The 22,414-nt window shown below is 42.1% G+C and overlaps 1 protein-coding gene and 1 pseudogene across 3 annotated transcripts in view; both read left to right on the top strand.

Annotated features, from left to right (window-relative positions):
- The window catches only part of LOC126545231 (casein kinase I), a 64,469-nt gene extending 42,099 nt beyond the window's left edge, over positions 1-22,370 (top strand). The window contains exons 6-7 of one of the 3 annotated variants that reach the window (XM_050192997.3): positions 20,630-20,695; positions 21,001-22,370. In XM_050192997.3, coding sequence (XP_050048954.1) covers positions 20,630-20,646 — 17 coding nt within the window. In that variant the 3' untranslated portion in view covers positions 20,647-20,695; positions 21,001-22,370. Of the gene's footprint in view, positions 1-12,632; positions 12,917-20,629; positions 20,696-21,000 lie in introns of those variants that run through there. The other 2 variants (XM_050192998.3, XM_050192999.3) reach the window with 2 other exon arrangements.
- Positions 14,571-14,749, top strand: LOC126546384 (U2 spliceosomal RNA; annotated as a pseudogene).
- Positions 22,371-22,414: the final 44 nt, after the last annotated feature.

The raw sequence follows: 22,414 nt of genomic DNA, 5'->3' as shown, positions 1-22,414 counted from the left end.
GATGTGTTGACAGCTTGTATTTACGCCATGAAAAAAACGTTTGAAAGCAACAGGGTATGTTGCGTGCCTTAGTGCACCAATTGAGTGGCAAAGGATGAAATAAGTTTTTTTCCTTTCTGATGGATGCGAGTAAAAATAACAAGTGGGCAGTAAAGCTCTCTATCTGCAAGCATGTGAAAGGCACCAGTGAAGGTTTCTATTGTTCACTTCATCGCAAGAGACTTCTTCTGGTGCAGCATCCTTAAGAAAAATGCTAATTCTGAACATTTATCAAAAAGCATAAACACTAAGCTTTTACAACATTGTGACTGTAGCTTACGTGAATGGGATGTTCAACGTGGCACGAAAAGACAAGCTAACAAGTGTGTGCCTATGCCCTATGACATTGCAGGTCTGTGGGAATGCTACTGCAACAGTTCATTACAGTGAAACCTCGATATAACAAAATTCTTGATATAACAACTTTTCATAACCTCTTGTCCGTAGAACACCACGTATTTAGAACTTAAATATAACAGTGAGTTTCTATGCGATTTCAGTATAACGAAATTTCGCTTCCGACGCAGAGGAATGCCGAGACAATAAATGGAAACTTCCACTGACGCAGACGGTCAAATGATAGAATTACAAGCGGCTGCTTGCAAACTCGCCTCTCAAATCGCGTGCGGCGCGACAGAGCGACTGCCGAAGTGGAAGTTGAGTCGTATCATGTTCTGTATGAAGTCCAAGTGCGATAAGATCCTATCGCAGCCGGCGCAATTTGTGATTTAGGTGCGAAGTGAAAGTGTGCGAGGGTGAGACAAGAAAGATGGCGGCTTCATGAGTGCCACCTTCCCACACGAGCAAAGGGAATAGGGGGAGGGGAGCTCGCTCGCGGTAACACTATCAAGCTCATGCGAGATCTGGGGAGGGTGGGTGAGGGTAAGTTGGCGCTTTGTGATTTCTGGCGCGCGTCTCGGCCGTGGCTGTGCATGGCAGTAAGCGCGGCTGAGCGCATACGCAGCCGCGCACCCTGCTAAAGGTAATCTGCCTCGTGTACCGAGACGGCGTGGCATCATGTTAGCTGTCTTCCCTCGCGTTTTGTATTGGAGGACGTGTTTCGGTGACTCGTTGGAGCGGGAGCCAGACGACGCATTTGCTCCCCGTTGCCGGCGCTTTCATGATAACATCGTCCTAGAACGGGCGACGCTATCAGCCGTGTTGGCGGAGTGCACGCAAAAGCGTGGCTGGCTTCACTCAATTGTGCCGCTGATGTGAAGATATTGTCGAAGTGGCATGAAACCGTATCATTCGTTGCCGACTCCCAAATTTATCCAAATTAATTTTTCTCACTCAAATTTGTTTTTTTTTCTATTGCCCTATAATTCGGAAAATTCTGTGGCCCCTTGTAAGAAAAATAGATCATCAACTGTACTTATTTGCGTAAAAGGTAGAATTCTAATACAACGAAATTTCAATATAACAAAGCAAATTGCCGATTTTACCTTCGTTAAATCAAGGTTTAACTATCTGTAGACCCGCTACACACCTGTGTATGGTTTTCGAATACGAATGGAAAATGAATAGTGCATTAATTTTGAGAGGGTGTCAATAGTTTTAACAGGCTATATGCGACACTATGTATGTTCATGGGACTGTGTTTTGTGGTATATTTCTGGTCTTACATTTTAGTGCAGTAGTTTCATGATGGGTTTTCAACATTCTAATTTCGTGGTGCTTGAACTACACAGTACCACTCCTTGTTATAGCAAAAAAAAAATAAAGCAAGTAATCTATTTTTTCGATCTCACCCATGACGGCTGCATTTCTATATGGGTGAAATGCAAAAATGCCTGTGTATGGATCACTTTGCATGCCACCTATATAATATGTGTGCATTGCGAATGATAGGTGGGAGTATGGAGGCTTGGGTGGGTTGGTCACAGAAGGGAAGACACAAGATAAGGAAACCGAACACTGCAATGTGTGTGTTTTCTTTTGCCTTCTGTGCTGTGCCTGCACCATTATTTTGTAGTATACAGTCCATTCTGGATTTATCGAACTTGAAGGGGATCGTGAAATAGTTCGATATATTGATGATTCGAAATATAAAATGTTCCTATCTGGAGCTAATCTGAGACCTCCGCACACCTTGGACAGTTTCCCAAGATTGTGAAAAGTGGCAACTGCTTGCATCTCCAAGGCAGTGTCAAACGCAAAAAAAGGTCTTATTTTTTGCTCACTTAGAAGTCGCTCGCGCTGCAGCATGGTCTTCGAAATGATAATCATAACGTTAACTCTAAAGGCCTATGTCACCTGGAAGTGAGCGTGGTGCGACTTGCACGCTTCTAAATACTTGTTGCATGTTTTTATTCAAGATCAGGTAGAAATTGACGCACCGCAGAAGCAAACTAGCCTGTATGAATATGCACCATGCCGTCATCAGTGCACTTCTAGTGCGAATTGCATGTGAACGTGCCCCGACCACATGTCTGTTAAAAATAGCAACAATATGCTGTTCGAATGGTTGATCTTCATATGTGTCCAGCTGCATTTCGGGTTTCGGAATTGACTTCCTGCTGGAACCAGTTGTCCTCGCATCTTGACCGCCCTAAAAAGTCCGTTTGCCTCTATTTGTGTGTTGCTGAGTGCTCCGATTCCTCGTGGCCAGTACATCTCGTTCTCAGCCCTTTGCCCCTGGCCCTTGCGTCATTAACTGCTGACATTACACACATGCTGTTAGTTTAGAAACTATGGCTTTCAGCTTGCAAAACATCCTAGTCCATTCCCACTCACATGTAACTGTGTGAGCATAAATGAAACTCCTCTAGCATGGACCCGTGAATCGCGCAGCGTCTAGTCTTGCACACTACCGCCGCTATGGGGGGTCTTTCAACGAAGCGCATATGTGGCATGCAGTGGTTTTGTAATTCAAACTGTAATGTAATGTAAAGATTTATTTGAGTGGAGGTTGGGGTTGGATTCGATTTGGCTGCTCACAAAATACTAACTTGCTGTTCGCGATAACGAATGGCTGCAGTTTGTACAAGCCATGCATACTCGTAGCGAGCAAAACTGAGAGCTTCCTTCGTGGCATGTACTGCTCTTCAGATTTAATCTTGTTTGATAGCATCTGCCAAAACAGTGCAGTTTCAAATTTGTCAGCATTAAAGGGACCCTGAAACGACTTTGATGGTTTTGTACAAACATACTCAGTCGTTAGCCTTTCTGATCATTAAGTGACACATTTAAGTGCTCCGCGTAATGTGTGTAAGTTATTATAAAGCTTTAAGAATGTCCATTGTTACCGATAGCCGTGGCGCTGCTCCCCTGAATTTCCAGCCGCTCCATTACCATCTACGTAGCAGGCACTTGTGACGTCAATCGGGCAAGCTATCCGGTTGGCTCGTCCTTAGTAGCGTCATCAATAATTTTTCCAGCCTTATGGTGAACAAATGGTCTTAATAGCTGGAATGGTGATTAATTTGTTTCTATAGAACGAGAAGTAATAAAGAGAATACACAACAATTAATCACTGCACTCAAGCACTTTCAGCACATAGTAAGTGTCGTCTGCATGTTGACCTGAGCTGCGTGGTCAGTATTGGTCTCGAGGTTTCTTTTTTCAAGCACCATGAATTACCCTTGTTGCGTTGTGGGCTGCAAATCTAGCTATTGGCAACATATCAAGCTGTGACATCGTGTCCCTCTGCAAGGCAACAGGCGAGCGGAGTGGCTCCAATTGGTGCCAGGATCTATGCGTTTACAGCCATCACTTCACACCGGGGGGTTACTTCCATAATAGAAAGCTTTAGTGCGGCAAGGGGTGGGGGCATTCTGTAAGAGTCCACCTAGTGGACTGTCCATTTTGGCCGCTGCTGATTGGCTGCAGCTGTACAAGCGAGAAGGACACGAGCGGCCCCAGCCAATCAGCAGCGGCTGAAATGGACAGTCCACTAGGTGGACTCCTACAGAATACCACCCCAGTATTCCGGTAAGCGCAGGTGGACTGGGTAATTTGTCGGATGGGTGGAGGCACGAACCTGAGCGGCCTGCAGGGTGCAGCCACCAGATAACGCAGAGCTCAACCAAACACAGAGCTAATATAGCAGTAACTGTAGCTGTACCCTATGCTTTTACAAAATTTGTCCAAACTGTTTCAGGTACCCTTTAAATATTTTTGACGACACGAGAAGCGATTACATCTCTGTTAAAGAAGCGCACTTAGAAGGGCGCTGCTTGGTGCAACGTTCGATATATTGAATACGGTGAGGAACAGGGGTTTGATGCATGCATAGTACATCACTATACTTTTTCTTTATATTTTCTAGGGAATTTGACAACTATCTGATATACATGTACACAATAATTCGATATATCAGAGTTTCATATATCCAGGATCGACTGTAGGCAAAACCCTATTAGTAGGTTTTGCTATACGAGCTCATGAATACCTCGTAAATATATTTTCCATCAGCTTTCTCATCCAAACAAATTCTTCATTAAGAACTCTGTATGCATTAGGAATGAGAATTTATTAAAATAATGATGTCTTCCTTGTAAAGACATTGGATTGGAGCCAACTTAAGACAACATCTTGAGAGAAGAGCAGAGATACGACGCCACAGTGCATATTGTGGATTGACGTTAAGTGTCATGTCAATAGCTTGTGTGCTTTGCTTACCAAGCAAACTGTGCAAGAATAGACAGTTTAAGTTTAACATGTCTAGCGGAATAGCGGGATCAAAGTTCGCATGCACATGACATTAAGTGACCCATAGCGTTTAGCGTACGCATGCTATTTCTTAGATTAAACATTACCACCTTAGCATGGTTTATGTAGTTTACGTAAGACATAGGGGCGGTCTCGGCCGTGTGCTTCGAAATAAATTTGGCTTTTTTTTTTTTTTTTTTTTTTAAGAATTAGCTTCATTCGTAGCAAATGACTGTGTAAACGACTTTCGCTTAGTCTCTGGCCACTTCAACAACAGAGTATGATGGATAACCTTGCGAAGTTTGCGAGCTTGCTTCTATCTCGAACGCGTCGAGGCCTGATGAGAGTGATTTTCGAAATGGCGGTGCCACCTGTCAGTAAAGTTGGTCTGGGTGCAACGGCATATGGCCTCTGAGATCGGGTCATCTTGGAGGACATGGATGGCAGGTTTGTACTGATTTCGCCATAGATTAGCAGACATGGAAAGTACAAATACAACGCACTTCTGGCTGTCTTCCTCTCCCGCTTTTCTTATGCACACACAAAGCTTGGCGAATAAAAAAGATCACTTATGTGCACTATGCATGCAAAATTTGAAGCGCAACTGAATAGCATTTCGCACGTAAACTACGCTATCACGCTATATTAAAACTAGCTTTCTGCAAAGTTTGTTTGCAGATTGGTAACACTATTTCCCTTCACCCTGCTACTATGCTAACGTTGAACTAAAGATGTTGAATATATCGTAGAAGAGGTACAGTTGAGCCTTAATATAATGAACACCTAATAATGAACATGTCGAGCTTACTGGGTTTAATGGCCTCTGATATTTTGCCGCAGGTTGGCAGACATAAAAAGTACAAATACAATACAGTATGTGCCATCTCTATTATTTATCCTTCACGCTGTACGTGGTTTTAATTACTGGGTTTGTTTTTTCCAGTGGATATCGGGTTCACTAATGTTGTTGACACTGAAATGGGCTGTTTGACTGTAGATTCTGTTCAACACTGTAGTTGCATCCAATATGCAGAATATAGTTCTTACGAAGCAATCTAGCAAGAGCACAATGTTACACATTGTTGCGACTATGCAGAAATTAAAAGTGAATGCATTGGATATTTAAACACATATAATGAGACTTTATTTTTAACAATATGTGCATTTTCACGATCTTGAGGAGGTGCCGCAGTTGAGCAAGGATGGCGGCGTGATCCAGGGCCCAATCAATGCTCAGCTTAAGCTCTGCCACATCTTTCCTCAAATGTGATATTAAATTTTGATGCTATGTTGAAGGGGAATGTGGCCAAACACTTAGTGGTTGTTGGTGTAAAAGAAGAAGACACACTGGAAGTCATTGGCCTATGCTTGCAACTGTCTACCATGGAAGCAGAGCCACATACCATCTCAGTGCATTTATGTGGTTTTTTCACTAAAGTAGGGGTCTGTTCTTGTGCAACAGTAAGACCAGAGAGGTGCAAGCATGTTTCCAACATGCAAAGAAATGCATGCTTTTCAGTAGAGAAATATCAACAAGTACTGCATTGCATGTGCTTGCAATTTAGTGAAAGAGAGTGTTTGTAAATTGTTGATTTCAATATCTTGTGAAGTGCAGGCGTATACGTGTGCTAGTGAAAATACCCAGGTCATCTGCTAATACTTGGGCACTTTTTACTGAGAGCTGGCATCTCATGCTCTCGGCAGTTCTTCCAGTCAGAGGTTGCGAGTGCATAACAATTACTTATGCTTGTTGCTTTTTGGTTGCTTGACATTTCGTGTATGTCATAAACTTGATAAAGCTAATCTAATCGGTACTACTACTAGTTAAAACATACTTCGGTATTGGTGTCCATCGTGAGTTTAAAATAAACCTTTTTCTTAGCCTTTCCAAGACTTAGGTTCATAGTGCGTCGTCTTAGCTTGGGACTCAAAGTTCCCTGATCTGAGTTGCACCAACATGGGAATGTGCTTGGACGTCAACAAAGAAATCCGTCAACAAAGAAGTCAACAAAGCACTTGGCGGTGGAAGTGGCAGAGCTGTGCCATGTTGTGATGGCATCCCTCATGCGTTATCATCTGATAGGACAGCATAAAGATGTTGCTGGCTCAAATTGATTAGCTGCTGTCCACGTACCCTGTATGATCTGTTCGCAAATTAGCACACCTCATTCTACTTAAAGGGACACTAAAGGCAAATATTAAGTTAAACTGATAGATTAGTGCTTGTGAATCTCTTAAGGCATCAATATCATTGTGAACAGAGCCTTAGTAATCGTGAAATTGAAGTAAATTCAGGACACGATTAGAGACTCCCCAGGGACATTCAAGTAAATGCCTAATGACGAAGGCACTCCTCATTTAAATTCTGTCACTGGTACTCAGCCACTCGTTATAAAAACATCACTGTATTGTTTTATAAGATGAAAGAAAATGCCACTTGTCCATTTAATCTCATTTTTAGAAAAAAGACCTCGTTGACATTACCCTTGACAACGACGCGGGCGGTCGAAAGGGTTTGTTTTCGCTCAACTCTGCGCCGCCCACACTTTGGCGTTTCAGAGTTTCGTTATCGTGTAAAGTTGTGCTGGTTTTGCTGGCTCGCGAAACTCACACAAACTGCAAGTAGCGTAGAATTCACTTCCATGTGATGTCGCAGTATACCTGAACGGTCCACGCCACTTGACCAAAAGCAGCTGCAGCGGCGAATCCACCACTCTGCCTTGGCTCGAATTCTCCATGGCCGCGCATTTGAGTTGTGCTTAAAAAAAAAAAAAAAAAAGACCACACCGCCGTCTGTCGGGTGCTGTTTTACTCGCCGACAGCAGCAAAGGGCAGTGATGGCGTATGCAACGTCACCACTCCCCAATTTGGTTGCGGAAGATTTGAATTGCGATAAAGTTATTCGGACCCTTCAGATGCAATTTCTTTCATAAACCAAGTCTTTTCTTGGTAGGCAACAAGCGTTGCTAGGTTTCTAGAATGGTATTTAAACAGTGCACATCGGCTTAGTATTTGCCTTTAGTGTCCCTTTAAGCCCCAGATTTTATGCAACATCCTTTGAACCAAAGTGATTCCTTAGTGTTTTTCTGTCCTCTGCATAGAACCAACCATACGAGGTTTGTCGAGAATGTGACCAAGCGCGTGAAAGAGACACTGTCCAGGATCTGTAATGAAACGTGTTTTGCCACTTCCATGCACATTAATCTTGGGACAAGTTAAATGCTGAATATTAAGGATGATTCCATTAAACGTAGCTAATTGTTTTAGTTAAGCAGTGCACATCGGCTTAGTATTTGCCTTTAGTAAAGAGTTTTAGAATAGGGGCTCCAAACGTTTTGGGGCCACAAAGAAATAGCGTCGAAGCCGCTGCGCATGTGCGAGATGCAAACTGCGCTTGGGTTTTGCGTTGGGAACGCTATTACACCGATTTAGCGAGAGCCCGAATAGCGGCCCCAAAAGCTTTACGTCATCAAACATGGCAGCACCCATCGAAGCGACGGCTCTAACCCAGCACCAAACTGGGTTCGATTCGTGGTAACGCGTGCAGTTCGCAAGCTAGGAGAAGTGACTGCGGTTATCGCTTTCCCTCAACTAGCGTGTGTTGTGAAGATTGATTCGTTAGACGGTGCTGATTCCGAATTCGATTGTGGATTTTATTGCTTGTAGGCCTAAAACGGCTAAGCTTGGCTGGTGAAGGCACGTAAAGTTGGTTTGCTCAAAACTAAGCGCAAATAATTGTTTGCTGCTTACAGAATAACATCTAAATTGTAATTAAATGCGAATACACGCAAGTCAAAATTACTATTCCTATCATAAAATGGCATATTTTATTTATTTCTAATAGCTTTTCTTTGATGCGGTAGTGGTGCTGTCAGCGCAAGATGCTATCCGCAAAGGCAAAGCCCTATTCTAAAACTCTTCACTCCTGCGTGCCCCAACGCTAACACCCGCAAAGCTCTTTGGGGCCCCAACCTATTGGGGCCCCTATTCTAGAACTCTCTAGTGTCCCTTTAAGCCCCAGATTTGACACAACATCCTTTGAACCAAAGCGATTCCTTAGTGTTTTTCTGTTCTCTGCATAGAACGAACCATACGAGGTTTGTCGAGAATGTGACCAAGCGCGTGAAAAAGACACTGATTAATGTTTTAAGGCAGTGTGTGATACATTTTAAATAATCCAGGATCTGTAATAAAACGTGTTTTTCCACTTGCATACACATTAGTCTTGGGACAAGTTAAATGCTGAATACTAAGGATGATTCCATTAAACATAGCCAATTGTTTTAGTGGGAAAGTATCCTAAGCTAGCAACAACTTTGACTGCTCATCATTCATGTTGAAAGGCAAAATGGTTATATATTTTAACTGGAGTTACGGAGACATGTGTGTGAAGCAAAATAATTAAGAGCCTTTGCTGCAATTTCACCCTCAAGGAAAACACCAAATGGTTTGTTTTCTTACTTGGCAAATAGTAGTCAAAGTGCCCCGAGCATACAACCATTGTTGCCGTTGTGGGATTGCCGATTTGCAGTTTGGGGCCTGTAGCTGCCTCCTATTAACTGCCTCCGTGCAGCTTTTTTTTATTATTCATATCAATTCAGTTTCAGTAGTTTTTACAATTCTTTTCTAAGTTATGTGATTCACTGTGGATTTTACTAACCTCTAACCTCTGCCTTAATTGGACCTGAAGACACAATTTTTATATTTGTGCACCTATACGAAGTCATTTTTATTCTTAAACATGCTTGTATCGGGCGTTATTGTGTCAATCTGTCTCGATATAAAACGTACTGTGTTGCTCAGAGAATTTTACAAAGGTACTCGGGCAAAAGCTGGCAAACATAGGAAATTTGGAAACGTCGACTTGGTAGACACCCTATTAGTTCAAACTTGTTTATGCTGCAAGGAAGAGAACTGATAATATAAATTGATTGCATGATGAAGGCATTAAGTGACAAGCATTATTCATATTCCACTGTTGATTTAAAAGAATGTTTAGAAGCCAGGATTTCAGACCAAAGGCATCATACAAAAACAAACATCATAACCCCAAAAGCTGTTGATAGCATTTGTGCCGTAATATTGGCAGCATGTGAAGTCATGGCTCAAGTGTATGCCGAGTCACTAAGCATATTATTCGACCACATTGTTCTATTAAAACCGTCAATAGTAGAATGTTGATCAAGTGCAAAGTGGATGCGTCAAAAACACAGCTTGGTTTGAACATTGTGCAGTGGCTTTGTCATTGTCGGATGGCAAGCAACAGGCATTGCAGTGATGGCATTCTGGTTCTTCAGGACCCAGAATGCCAAGCCTCGAAGGTCCGCCAGTAAAGTTATGATCACTGTATTTGGCCACAATGAGAGAGCACAAATGATAGAAGATATTGACCCAGGTAGTAAGGGAAGCTTTAGAAAGGCATTTTCAGCATGAAGGACAATGTGCCTACTAGCGAAATACAGTACAACTCTCATTTCAGAAATGAAACACCCTTAAATATTTCACTGGACTATGTGCCCCCTTAACAAATTCATAACAGTTTCATGCCTCTTGTCATCTCTTGAAGCTTGCACATCTCTGTGTTAATGCGGGGTGAAAGACTTGTGGCTACAACCACAAGCTCATTTGCATATGACAACAGGCCGAGCTTGTTTTTTAAAAACTTTGCTCACATCCTTTTTTCAAGTTCTTAAGACATGCTGATGCATGGTCTTGAGACCATGCATCAGCATGTCAAAGCTATCTCGTGATGCACTATATGGTCATGACTCAGTTTGAAAAAATTAGGACAGGCATACATTAGTATGTTTCACTAAGTTTTGTTCTTCCTTCTTTACTATTCTACTTGAAGTGTTGTTTTTGTGATGAAAGCATATGCTTTGTGCAAGCTCTGTTTCACACCAAAAAGCCAGAAAAATGCAACCCCTTTGACAGCTAATCAAAGTTTGAACTGAGATTGAAACTAGATAGAAATCTTTTCTGTGTATAACCCTGTAATGCCACACGTGTCATTTTTGCTATGCTGAGTTTGGTGCCTGAAAATTCTGATCTAAGTACAGGAAGCTTAACGCCTAGCCTATATAGTCATGTTTTTATATACTGGAGCAAATTTTCAGTTGTGGATAGTTAGTTAATGTACAAATGAAATTCTTACTCTATAACATTACGTTTCTTTTGTACAAATGTACTTTCCGTGGCCAGAAATAAAGGTGAACAAGTTCGAATTTTGCTTGATGTGGAACTGTGTTAGGGCTTTACAGGGTTAACGTAAGCAGTTCCAATTCTTTATAATAGTACCAAGCAATATCTCACCTATTTCATCGTAACTCCAATGATTGCTGCAGTAGTCATGCAGAGGAGTCTCAGATATTAAAACAATAGTGCCTGTTAGGTGCATCTGTCATATAACTTAGCACCAGTGTGCTTGCCAGTTTCCCTGTGGCAACTAGTATTTTGTGACACATTTGACATCGCACTGCTTTAAAGAACTGCCCAGTTTACCCTGTGCACTACCTTCAGCATTAGCACAGGTTATTTTTTTTATTGTTGCACAATAAGTCAGTCATCATCAGCATCAATCCATTGTTGTCGCATACATACAATTGCTCGCATTAAATTGATATGCTGTGCCATCTGGTAACACCTTGTGGGGCAGTAAATGAGGTAGTTGGCCACCTGCAAAATGCTTTGCATAACATCATTTTCTGCACTGCACGAGATCTTCATATTCTTTTTTAAGTCTCTTTGTTGTGCCTTCATATAGCAAGTTGCAGTTCGCAATTTTGCGAGAGTGGACAAGCGCATGAATGGATGATTAGTAGCCACAGTGCTGATCAGTCTTGATTGGAGCATCACTGCATCTCGCCACTGAGTTTAGGCACAGGATTTCTTCCAAATGGGTGTGTGACAGTTGGGCGTTGCCCTTAGCTTGGTTCTCCGCTGTGACCAGCCTAATGCTTTTGTCGTTTTATTGCTACTATAGTGTTACTATGTCTGAAAAAGCAGTCGGAAAGCCCCCTTAGTTATTGGACGAAGTCTGTTTTCAGTGAGCATTTTGTAAAGTATCCAAGCCTGATAAAGGAAACTCATTTGTTCTATTTTAATAAACTGGGAGTCTAAAGCTTATCAAAATGTAGCACAATAACATTGCAAACTTGTTTTCCAATACAAATAAAACATAGCAAAAAAATTGTATTTTGTGATATGCAGAGTGTGCCTGTTAGTAGTGGCAAAATGTAATTTAGAAACACAAACAAGCTACAGCCAACCTTTAGAGGCACAACTTACTGCTGAAGACCTAAATGGTATATAGCGTACCTTTTCAGCATGTCAAAATGCTTCTTGTCTACTTCAGAAATTTAGCTTTGATCATGCATAATGTTGCCAGTTGCAGTGCTCACATCCCATGATTGCTGCTAGTTTGTGATAAGTGCTGATAATTCACCTTTTGCATTGCACTGTGGTGCCGCCTTAGCAGATGCCATGAGAAACATAATTAATGTTCGGCATCGAGCGGCACAACATACACAGCGGCATGAAAGTGAACTGAATTGTTTTTGTATGTTTATCACTCGTCTTAGTGATTTTCTTTTTTCGTCAATAGATACTTCTTAGGCAGGACACTGATGCCAATGATGACTCTGTGGACTGACATCCACTAGTTACAGTGTGACAGGCTTTCATTCCAGCTATGCTGACAAAACTAGTCGCTGAAATGCGATTGCCACAGTACCTTCGCTTGTATCTATATTTAGTTCAGTTTTGACCATAGTGATTTGAAATTGAGCCCAATTTGCTTTGTAGTGCACACAAGAATGGGGAATAGAGTTGCCACATTTGTAGAGAAAAAAAAACTTGTGCAGGTCTAATGCACATTTTGGAATCTATATGAAGCAGTTAAATAAATGAAACAAATTGTTCTTCTGCAACGTGTTTTGCAGCATAGCGATTACATGCCTGCCTGCCAAATCAGCAAGATGTGGAAACCCCCACCACGCGACCCACGCAACTGCGGATTACACTTGTCACCGCGGTCTGCCCACTTTTTCATCACGCCATCTTCGGGATCAGACCAGTTTACTATTGCACTATCTCCAGGGCCGGCCCACCTTACTCAGCAAGAAGCCGACCGAGCAGATGTGCCAAACCTTGGGAAAGAAGGCATAGAAAGCTTCACTTTAATAAAGGAGTTGTGCGCTTGAAGGCGCACATTTCGTGCACTGAGGATATTTAGGTACCGTTTGTTGTTTCAATGCGTAATTCGGTAATGAAGAGGGCCAGCCACTGGCACATCTGTTGGGTAGTACAGATGGGGAGCTACATGTAAGCCGATTTGATATGGGTACCGTCTTTTGTGTGAGCTGTTTGGCGAAACAGCAGCAGCCACGCTCAGTTAAGTCTGGGAGGGCTCGCGCTTTAAACCAGTTCTGAGATGTGTGAGAGGGAGGGGGGTGTTGTGGCAAGTACCACATGCAAAATTACAAACATAATGAAAACAACATAAAGTGGTGATACGTAGAGTACAAACCTTTCATGGTTTAAATTTATCGAAAGGTCTCGTATAAAGTTTTGTCTACTGTTAAAATCTTCATGCTGCTGTTGCAAATTATTTATTTGTACGGTGTATTAGTAGCCTACGAACAACCCAGCACAATGTAGAAATCTACATGACAAAATACATACCTTTAAGAGACTGACAACCACCCAAAACGTGTCAAGATATTTTGATGGGAATAAGATGACCATGATTTATGGTGATGAAATCAAGCATGCTGGTTGCAGCTTAGGTACGAATTATAGTTGTAAGTTAGCACAGAAAGTCGCGAAAAATGGCATCTCGAGCCACTTGCAGTAAAACCTTCATACTAGAGCTGGATTATGACAATGTAACTGCAGATTACTGCAATTGGCTGTTATCAAGTGCACCCTATGTATTGCTTAAAATTGCAGTCTTTATATTATAATATATATGCATTTCCATTTTGTTGTATGTGTATTATATGTAAAAGAAAAGTCTGTTGTGCTAACAAGCAATGCTGCCTTTGTGGCAAAATCGTACTGACATATCCTGCCACTTCCCAATGATGCTAGCCTAGAATCGCTATCGTGCTAACCTATCACTGTTTTCAGCATGTTTCCAGCATATGAACTCATAAACACGATTGCGACTGCAGATCGAAAAATTCTGTTAAAAAAATTTTCCACAATGTTTCCACATTACCACTCTAGGATTGGACACTCTCTGGTAAGGTTTGTTGAAAAAGAAAATTTTTTTAATTCAGAGCCATTTTACTCTGTGAAGGTGGATGGCGAGCGAAGCTGCGCATGTGGCCTTAATGGCAAACTGCCCATTGTTGTGTGCCAAACACTGTATGCACATAAATGCAAGGCGAAGCGTTACTAGTCACTCCGCCACGATGTTGAGCCTTGGAAGATGATGAGGCGAAGGGGGGTATACATACGCATGTATTTTTGCAAAACGTGGCACAACACCTTTTACTAACGAATCCTGGCACATAGAACAGACATGCACCTCACTGCATTCCGAGGGCACACATTGCTTCACCGTGGGCAAGGCGATTGTGCCTTGGTCGACGTCCCGCAGTGCAGTAATGGTTGCGACGTCACTTGAAAACCTCAAGCGGTCACACACAACACAGGCCACACAAAATTGGTTCCCCACAAATTCCCTCTGAAACCTGGCCGTTGCTCCGGTGAAACGTTCCAAGTTTGTGGGATCGGGGCCACATGGACGGTTTGCATTGATCCTGGCGGGCAGCACACTTACAGGACTGGCACCACGGGAGAGCGGAAGGAAAAGAAAGGAGATACGCAAGCGCTTGGGACGCCGACAAAGAGAGGGCGGTGCGAATTTAGACATGGCTGATGTGGGCAACGTGTAGTATCTGCTCTTACCAGCTTGATATCTGATACGGGTTGTATTTGGACCTAAGATATCAAAATTATTTTTGCAAGTTGGCAGGGTGCTTAAAGCCTGCTTCACCTCCTCTGCGGGTCGGCACGGTATTGCACCATCTTTGGTATCGGCCCACGTGTGGGGAGAAATTCTCGATCTACACGGCTCGATAGACGCACGCAATTTTTCTTCAGAACCTAGCCATATACAGCTTTGTTGTAAAAAACAACTGGTACCATGAAAATTGGCTGTTGGTCCCTTTAAGGAATTAAGGAAAGCTTAAAGGAATGGATTTGCTTGCCATGTATGAATGCCCGGCAGAGCACTTGCAGTGCATCTTATAATGCACCGATTTATGGAGATCAGGAAAACCAGCAAATGGTGCGCAGGTTGAGCTGGCATTGGCAGTGTGATGGAAAAACCAGTTGTGCTGGTGAAAAACTTTCTAGGTAACCCCTATTCGAAAATCGGCAATACGGCATGGTGCCAACATCCCTATGTCACCATTCCCAAATGCTGCCAATTAATGTAACTATATATGTGGGTAAATCTGTACGTATTGCTATGCTGACATTTAATTTCTGAGATGCACTATTTGCCTCTATGCCAAACAACCAATAAAGGATAGCCCCTGTGGTTGTGTCTGCGAAGTCTTTCTCAGCTGTAATGTGTCCGCACACATAGTGTCTATGTGTTTCACCAGAAAACTATGTACACAGTGTGCTCATACAATACTACACTAGTATGGTATCAAACTGCATGCATGACGAAGAGTTCACAAAGATCAAGAACCAGATGCTCCACGATACTGTCTCCCAGTCACTATTATTGAAGGTGCCTGCAGGCTCATGCCGGCATGATGTTGCTCATATCTGCAAACCTGTGTGTCTTGCAAAGTTTAGATTTTGATGTCTCGTGTGGTTACGACTAATTTGAAGCAATTGATTAATGGTGGCCCCAGGTGCCAATGTAGACAATAGGTGTGAGCAGCATGTGCAGAAATTAGTTGCGAAAAATTCCACGGCAGCCTGTTAAATGTGGAGATGCAGCCATCATGTTGTTACACTGTGACAACAAACTCATTGTTCTCTCAATGATTACATTATTTTATGGCCATTGGCGAACCGTTAAGACTTGACATTGCCACAATCTGATGACAGGGGCCACTGTTGTCAGTGGAGCTCAGGCAGTAGTCATCTGCGACGACACCTGAACAGAATACCGTTGTGAGCACCTGAAACTACTCCTGAAAAACTAGTGCAAATACCACATTGCTCGACATTGCATTGGTAATGTAACTCTTTTTCTTTTTAAATACTGCAGGCAGCTATGCTGCCCAAGCAGGAGAGGTCACACAAAGAACATTTCTAAGGACTTTTCAAACAATGATACATTACATTCAACAGCAACAATGTTGTCTAGTGTCCACACCAACTATGCTCCTGGCTACTTGCACTGTACCATACACGCCCATCACCTGATTCCACACCGTGTAAACTGTTTCCAGTGCTCACCACTGTGATACAGTGCATGCATGCATTGTACAAAAGGTGGCTTCGCGCGTCACCATTACTGATTGCCATGTAAAAAATTTGATTTTTTTTTTTTGCTGCTAGATGGACTACTTAGCTTTCAGGCGATGCACGAGCGCAGTATTTGGTAGCGTTGCCACTAAGCCACAAGATATGGTACGAGATTCTGCAAGCAAACCAACCTATGTACTTGTAGGTAGATTTCCAACAGCTGGGAGCAGTGCCTTTCTCATTGCATATTATACTGGACACTATGTTTTGCCACGTCTCTGTATTGAAAACTCATTTGCATAGTCGTCTACCACTTCACGATGAACTGGCCGGCAGTGGACCAGCACATGGTATAGAAAGTTCATTGACACACTAGGTGGCATGGTTTCTTTTGTTGCAACAGTAGTAACACTCTCAACCTACTCGCAATCACGACCATCGCGGCACAAACGCCCATGCACATTAACCGAGTATGTATGCCATAATGACACATTCAAGAATTCTTTTTTCCTCTCACTATTAGCGAATGGAATCGTCTGGGTCATATTACTAGTACTCATTCATTTTCATCATTTTCATCACAGATAGAGCGTTTGATGAATCCACAGTAGCGATGTATTAGTTGGTCTGCTAACCTTTAAAAATCATTTTTACTACTTGTCATGCATGCGAAGTTGACTGCTTGTGAAATTGGGCCTGCCATCGTCAACAACATATTCTTATATATCTTTCCGACGGCCAATTTATCTCTTTTGCCTACCTGTATTTGATATGTTGCTGCCCGTGAAGAATATGTATATTTGTCTGCTACTGCACTGTATTAATTGCCCCTGCTATGGTCTTGCAGTAAGACCGGCAGTATTGCAAATAAATAAATAAATAAAGAGGTCTGCAATGTAATGCAAGCAATGCATGTAATGCAGCTGGCCAGGAATCTGCTTCCATAGTGTATGTAGATTGACTACAGAGATTGAGAGTACATGTGCCGATGCATCAAAGCTCATGATACTTGGATGACTGCTATATCTCTTCGGCTATTAGAATTGGCTAAGATGCCATGAAACCCTTTGACAAGATGTGCTGCATCATAGTCGACAAAAAACTGCACTGTTTTATACCTAGCCCTCTTTCCTTGCATTTAGCACAGATGCTTCGACCCCACAATTTGTGTTTGCCATTGACCCTAACTGTACATTGTAAATTACTGCATGCTGCTCTTGCAGCATTTGATGTAAGCCACTAAGAATTTCATAGATAAGCTTTTTCTTGCTCTTTGCTTTTTTAGCAGTAATTATTGTTAGCTTAGTCCCCAGCCTGAGCTTTGACGTAGCTCAAGCACATGGTGGCAGTGGAGCAGAAAGAGAGACAAAATACATTTAGGGTTTTGCAAATATTCAAGTTACTTGAGTTTAACTAATTTCTTGAATGATTTGATCCAGTTATCTAATGCACAATACTAGAATCAAGAATAGCTAAGCCTGAAAGAGAAAATATCCACCCAACTATAGCATGAAGCTACAAAGGAAACCTACGAGGGTTTCTCAAAGTTTTGCAGTTGAAGAAAAGCTCTTCCCAGCCTGCATGTCGAATCCGAGACCAACGCCTTTCTGTGGTGGTCATCCTACAATCCAACCTGACCAAGGGTCTAGCAGATTGTAGGGCACGAGACCAAATTAATCGACAACTCGAAGCGCATGAACACTGCATATGGCATCCACCCTGTGGGCTTCTGTAGAGCTCATTTTCCATAATAGTTAAGCCTCTTGCAACACTTTGGTAACATTTACTTTTAACAATTAATTTGTGGGTTGTGCTCTCATCCTGAGTATGTTTGTAGCCAATTGACATCGTCACAATTTGATGACAGAGGCCACTGTTGTCGGCGGAGCTCAGGCAATAGTCATCTGCGACGGCACCCTAACAGAATACTGTTGTTGAGCAACTGAAACTAATCCCGATGAAGTCTTGGTGAAAGATGTTTTCAGTTAACAAATTCAAATGTTGTTTTACTCACTACTGCATAAGTGTTATGAATTCTTCTCATCCAACAAAGCCATCCCTTACCATTCTTTTTTTATCACTGTCAGTGGTGCCATGAACATCGTGTCAATTGTATTGTTTAATGCATGCACACTTGTTCCACCCATACAATCTCCTCAAAATGTCTTGGCCCTGAGAGTGCTGCTTTGGAAAAGTTGTAATATGTTAGCTACTTACACTATTTGGCACAGTTCAGTTCATGCCAACGAGGTTGAGGCTTTGTGTGCCTTGAATGTGCAACATGTCAATAGGTACAGCAGATCTTGTCAGTTTCTCTATAAAGCCACATGCTAAGCACAAGCAGAAAAGGGGCCTAGGCATTCAGTTGATTATTGGCTTAGATGAAAGTGTACGAGTTCACCCGTATTAAAATAATACGGAGAAATATACGGGTTTTCATTTTTTAAGCAATACAGAATTTTTAACCCTTTGAGGGTCAAAGATGTAAATATATGGCGCCGTGAACAAGTCCCAAATGGTCCATGTCGTATGTTTACGACGCCTTCTGTATGTATGTAAAATGCGCCAATTTTTCAACTCTTTTTTGCCCAGCAAGGTATTGTTCAACTCTGTTGCCCTGTGTTAGATACAACCGCTCTCCCCCCGCCGCTCTGTAGTCTAATAGTTTTCATTCCGCAGCTTTCTTACGCAGGCGTTTCAGCAACCGCTTGCATGGGTGTATGGCGGTTAGTTTTGGTTTAGTCTCGCGGGCTGTGTCAGTTTTTTGCCCTCGCAAGAAGTGATATCTACCTTGTTTCTAATCTCTCGAAGGGTCACCGCTAGATGCTCGCTTGTTTATTGCTCACAAGGCTGCAAGCACATCGGTTCACATGCGGGCACTGATATATATACAAATGATGCTGCCATGTCTGCGTAGCTTTTCTTGAGAATTGCGAAAACTGATTGAAAAGGATTACTGCAAGTTTCAGACTCGTTCGGTTTTTCTGATGGGTGCACAACCATAGAGCTTTCTTAGCATGCACTCACGTATGTTGTTCGATTATGCCATGGTGCATCATGTTCATGGCTCTACTGCAAGTTAAGCAGCGATTCCTTTGTTACAGACTACTGCCCTAGTGCTGAATCGGAATATATGTATTTCAATGTACCTGCTTTTTTTAATTCATAAGTATTTGTGCAAGCCCATCTGTATTCATGAATAAACAATGCATGTTTACGTACGGCAAATATATTTCTTTTTTTTTGTAACTGAATGGTCACTAAAAAAATTGCGGGGATCTTTTTTTTAAATAAGTCAGTGAATATCTTAAATCTGCAATTCAAGAAATCAACCCTGAGGAGTCGCATTTGGCGAAATAAATTGATCTCTAAGGGTTAAAAATCGCCTCTGGCATATAGCACAATTCTAGTCCTTAAGCTGGAAGAGGTGGACATTACTTGCACAGGAAATCAAAGTTCACAATTATAATTTATAGATTTTTAAAATTAATTACTTTATGGCACATAGTGCAATTTATGAATTGTAGCCGGAGTGGGTTCACTAGGCATATTTGGATCTAATTCTTGAGATGACACCAGTTTCGAGATACTCATTCCCAAAGCAGGCAAACAAATACATTGGTGGTCCAGTTACTTCTGTGCTTTAATGCATAAAATATATTGCAGTACGCATGTCTGCGCATCTATCACACCGTATTAAATTTAGTGCATGTTAAGACACCAAAGATGCATTGGTCTGTGTCACAAATGGTAGAAAAAAACTACCATTTGATCAAATAAATTTGCAAGTGAGGCTGAAAAATGTTTTCTAAAACTTTTCATTATCTTTAATTACAAACCATTACGAACCTGTATGAAGTGGTTCGAACTATATTTTTGTTCCAGAGCTGAACTGGAACCAAACCCAAATACATTTTTGTTTGACACCCTGGTCCGAACATCTAATTAGTTTTGTGGTGTGCTCCAACTCTGAGTTAAATTGTGGGGTTTAACATCCCAGAACTGCATTGTTGGTTATGAGGTACACTGTAGTGAAAATTATTTTGACCACCTGGGGTACAACCCCAAGCAATAGTACACAGACATGTCTTGTATTCGACCCCCATCATAATGTGGTCATCGTGGTTCGGCTGTGCAATGTCATAGCCTCTGAGCCGCCGCTGTAGTGGGTCCAACTTGGAGTCTAAAACCACGGTGAATCCCATTGCAACGATAGGCTTCCCCCCCCCCCCCCCTTTTTTTCTCTCTTTTCCTTATGCATTTGGTAGGGTTTATGTGAATTTTGAGGAAGTGGTTTTCCGAGTTTTTCTGCATGGGTATTTCATATATAGCCTTTTGATGTATCTCACTATTTTTTCTAGCAGTACATAAAGTAAACATTTTATTTTCTTGCAATCAGGAAAGCATTTTAAAGAATTAAAGCTTGTGCAGTTGTACCGCTTAATAAATATTATTCATGGGTGTGTCTCCTTAGAGCTATTTCTCCTGTTCTTTCCAGTTGGCAATACCACCTAGATGCTCTCTCAAATGATGACCATTGTGGAACAAAACTACACCTGAAAAGGTGAAAAAAAAGAGTTCAGCTGCAGGCAGAGTTAGCAAGTGGCATGAGCTTTTGGCATTGTTTTCTTGGTACTAACAATATAGGCGGTTGTTGGGAACACAATTTGGCACACTGCTTGCAGAAAGAGGTGATGCCCAAGATGAATCAAAAAGGGGAAGCATCTTTTGTTCTTCATACTTTAGTGTGTATAGATAGCATTCATTTTGTTTTTGTTTTTTATTTTATTGCCGGACTATTGCATGTTAGTGTACCATTGATGTTTCTGACAAAGCAAATGTGTGCTTTTTTTCTCTCTTTGCCTGCAGGAGGCCGCTAGGGTTTGGGGTCAATGAAATGGCCATGAATGAAGTTTGCTGAGTTTCACGTCTGGCTTGGTAGATCTTGAGGTAGGCATGCCTGTTCTAGCCCTTGCTGTTAATCGTGTCACCAGGAGGGCCTCCAGAAGCCTGCTCTTGCTCCATGTGTGCACGTCTGTACAGAATAAAGCTCGCTTCAGTTGACTTAACTGCTACTTGGGCTGCCAGGCACGGGCACATTTCCCTCCCTAGGCCGGCTCCAAATCCTAGTGATTTGGACATATCCCACCTTCGTTTTGAGCAGTTTTTTTTTTTTTTCCTAAACAGGCAAACAAACTGTCATGGCTTTTCTGGGCGATATGTGCACACTTTGTCCCCTTTGCCACCTTAAAAGACCTGGTGAGCAAACCGGAGTGCCTCTATTATCTGAAGTGGTTCCAATGGCATAGCCAAGGTGGCGTGTTGCGAGGCACATCACTAAGTGGTGCTCTTGGACAGCTGTAGTTTCTCTTTCCTCTTCTACTGCTTTGTTTGGCATGCTGCTCTAAGCAGCTAGTGAGAGGCACAGTGTACGGAGACAAAAGCTTTGGTATAGTGTGACTAGTACCCCTACAGTTGCAGCATGCGGAAGTGCTTCCAGTTGGGTAAGGTGCCTGCCTGGAATGCATCCATTTTGAACAGTTGCCTGTGGTCTGTTTTTTTTTTTTTTTTTTTTCATCCCCCCTCCACTTCAGTTTTACGCAAAGCAAGGCTACTATACTAAAGCTGTACAACAGATTTGTTGCATCATGGAACTTTTTCACTCATGCTGACATAAGCTGGTTGCTGCACAGTTCATTATCATATATGGGCGTTCTCGTTCTACTATTAGTGTTGGCTGCTCCATGAAACGAGAACTTCATAGCAGAGGTTGGGAGAGCTGCATAGGGGCTGTTGACCTTGAAATTGAAGGTGGTGACACATTGCACTTGAACATATGAGACACCCAATTCTTATGCACATCAGAGTGATACTGTCCACTGACAAATGTAGTAACCAGCCTGGTGTGTCTCGTTATTTTAAAGTGAAAAGAGTTGTTCAAAATTAAGAGCATCCTTGCCTCTCTCCCTGCTCCCCCGTTTTAGGGGAAATATTGAAGGTTTAGTTTCATTTATGTTTGAAGTACTGATCCATTCTCTGTTGAACTCTGTATGAAAACCATGACCCCTGCCTGCTCTTATGTTTAAGAGCTAATGGAACAATGTACAATGATTTGTTGCATTTTGTAGGAGCCTGTCCATTTACTCTGAAGCAAGAATAGGTTCAGATGAAATGTTTGTCGTATCTGGTTGTGCAAAATAATTTGACTGTGTTTGGAATAAATTCACCAACAAAATGCACTTTGCTGCGTCTTTCACTGTGAAGGGCTGCTTACCATCCAGCT

The sequence above is a fragment of the Dermacentor andersoni genome, chromosome 1 (assembly GCF_023375885.2).
Source record: "Dermacentor andersoni chromosome 1, qqDerAnde1_hic_scaffold, whole genome shotgun sequence".
Lineage (NCBI taxonomy): Eukaryota > Metazoa > Arthropoda > Arachnida > Ixodida > Ixodidae > Dermacentor > Dermacentor andersoni.
The sequence above is the reverse complement of the archived record's forward strand: the minus strand, read 5'-3'. Positions and strand labels throughout refer to the sequence as shown.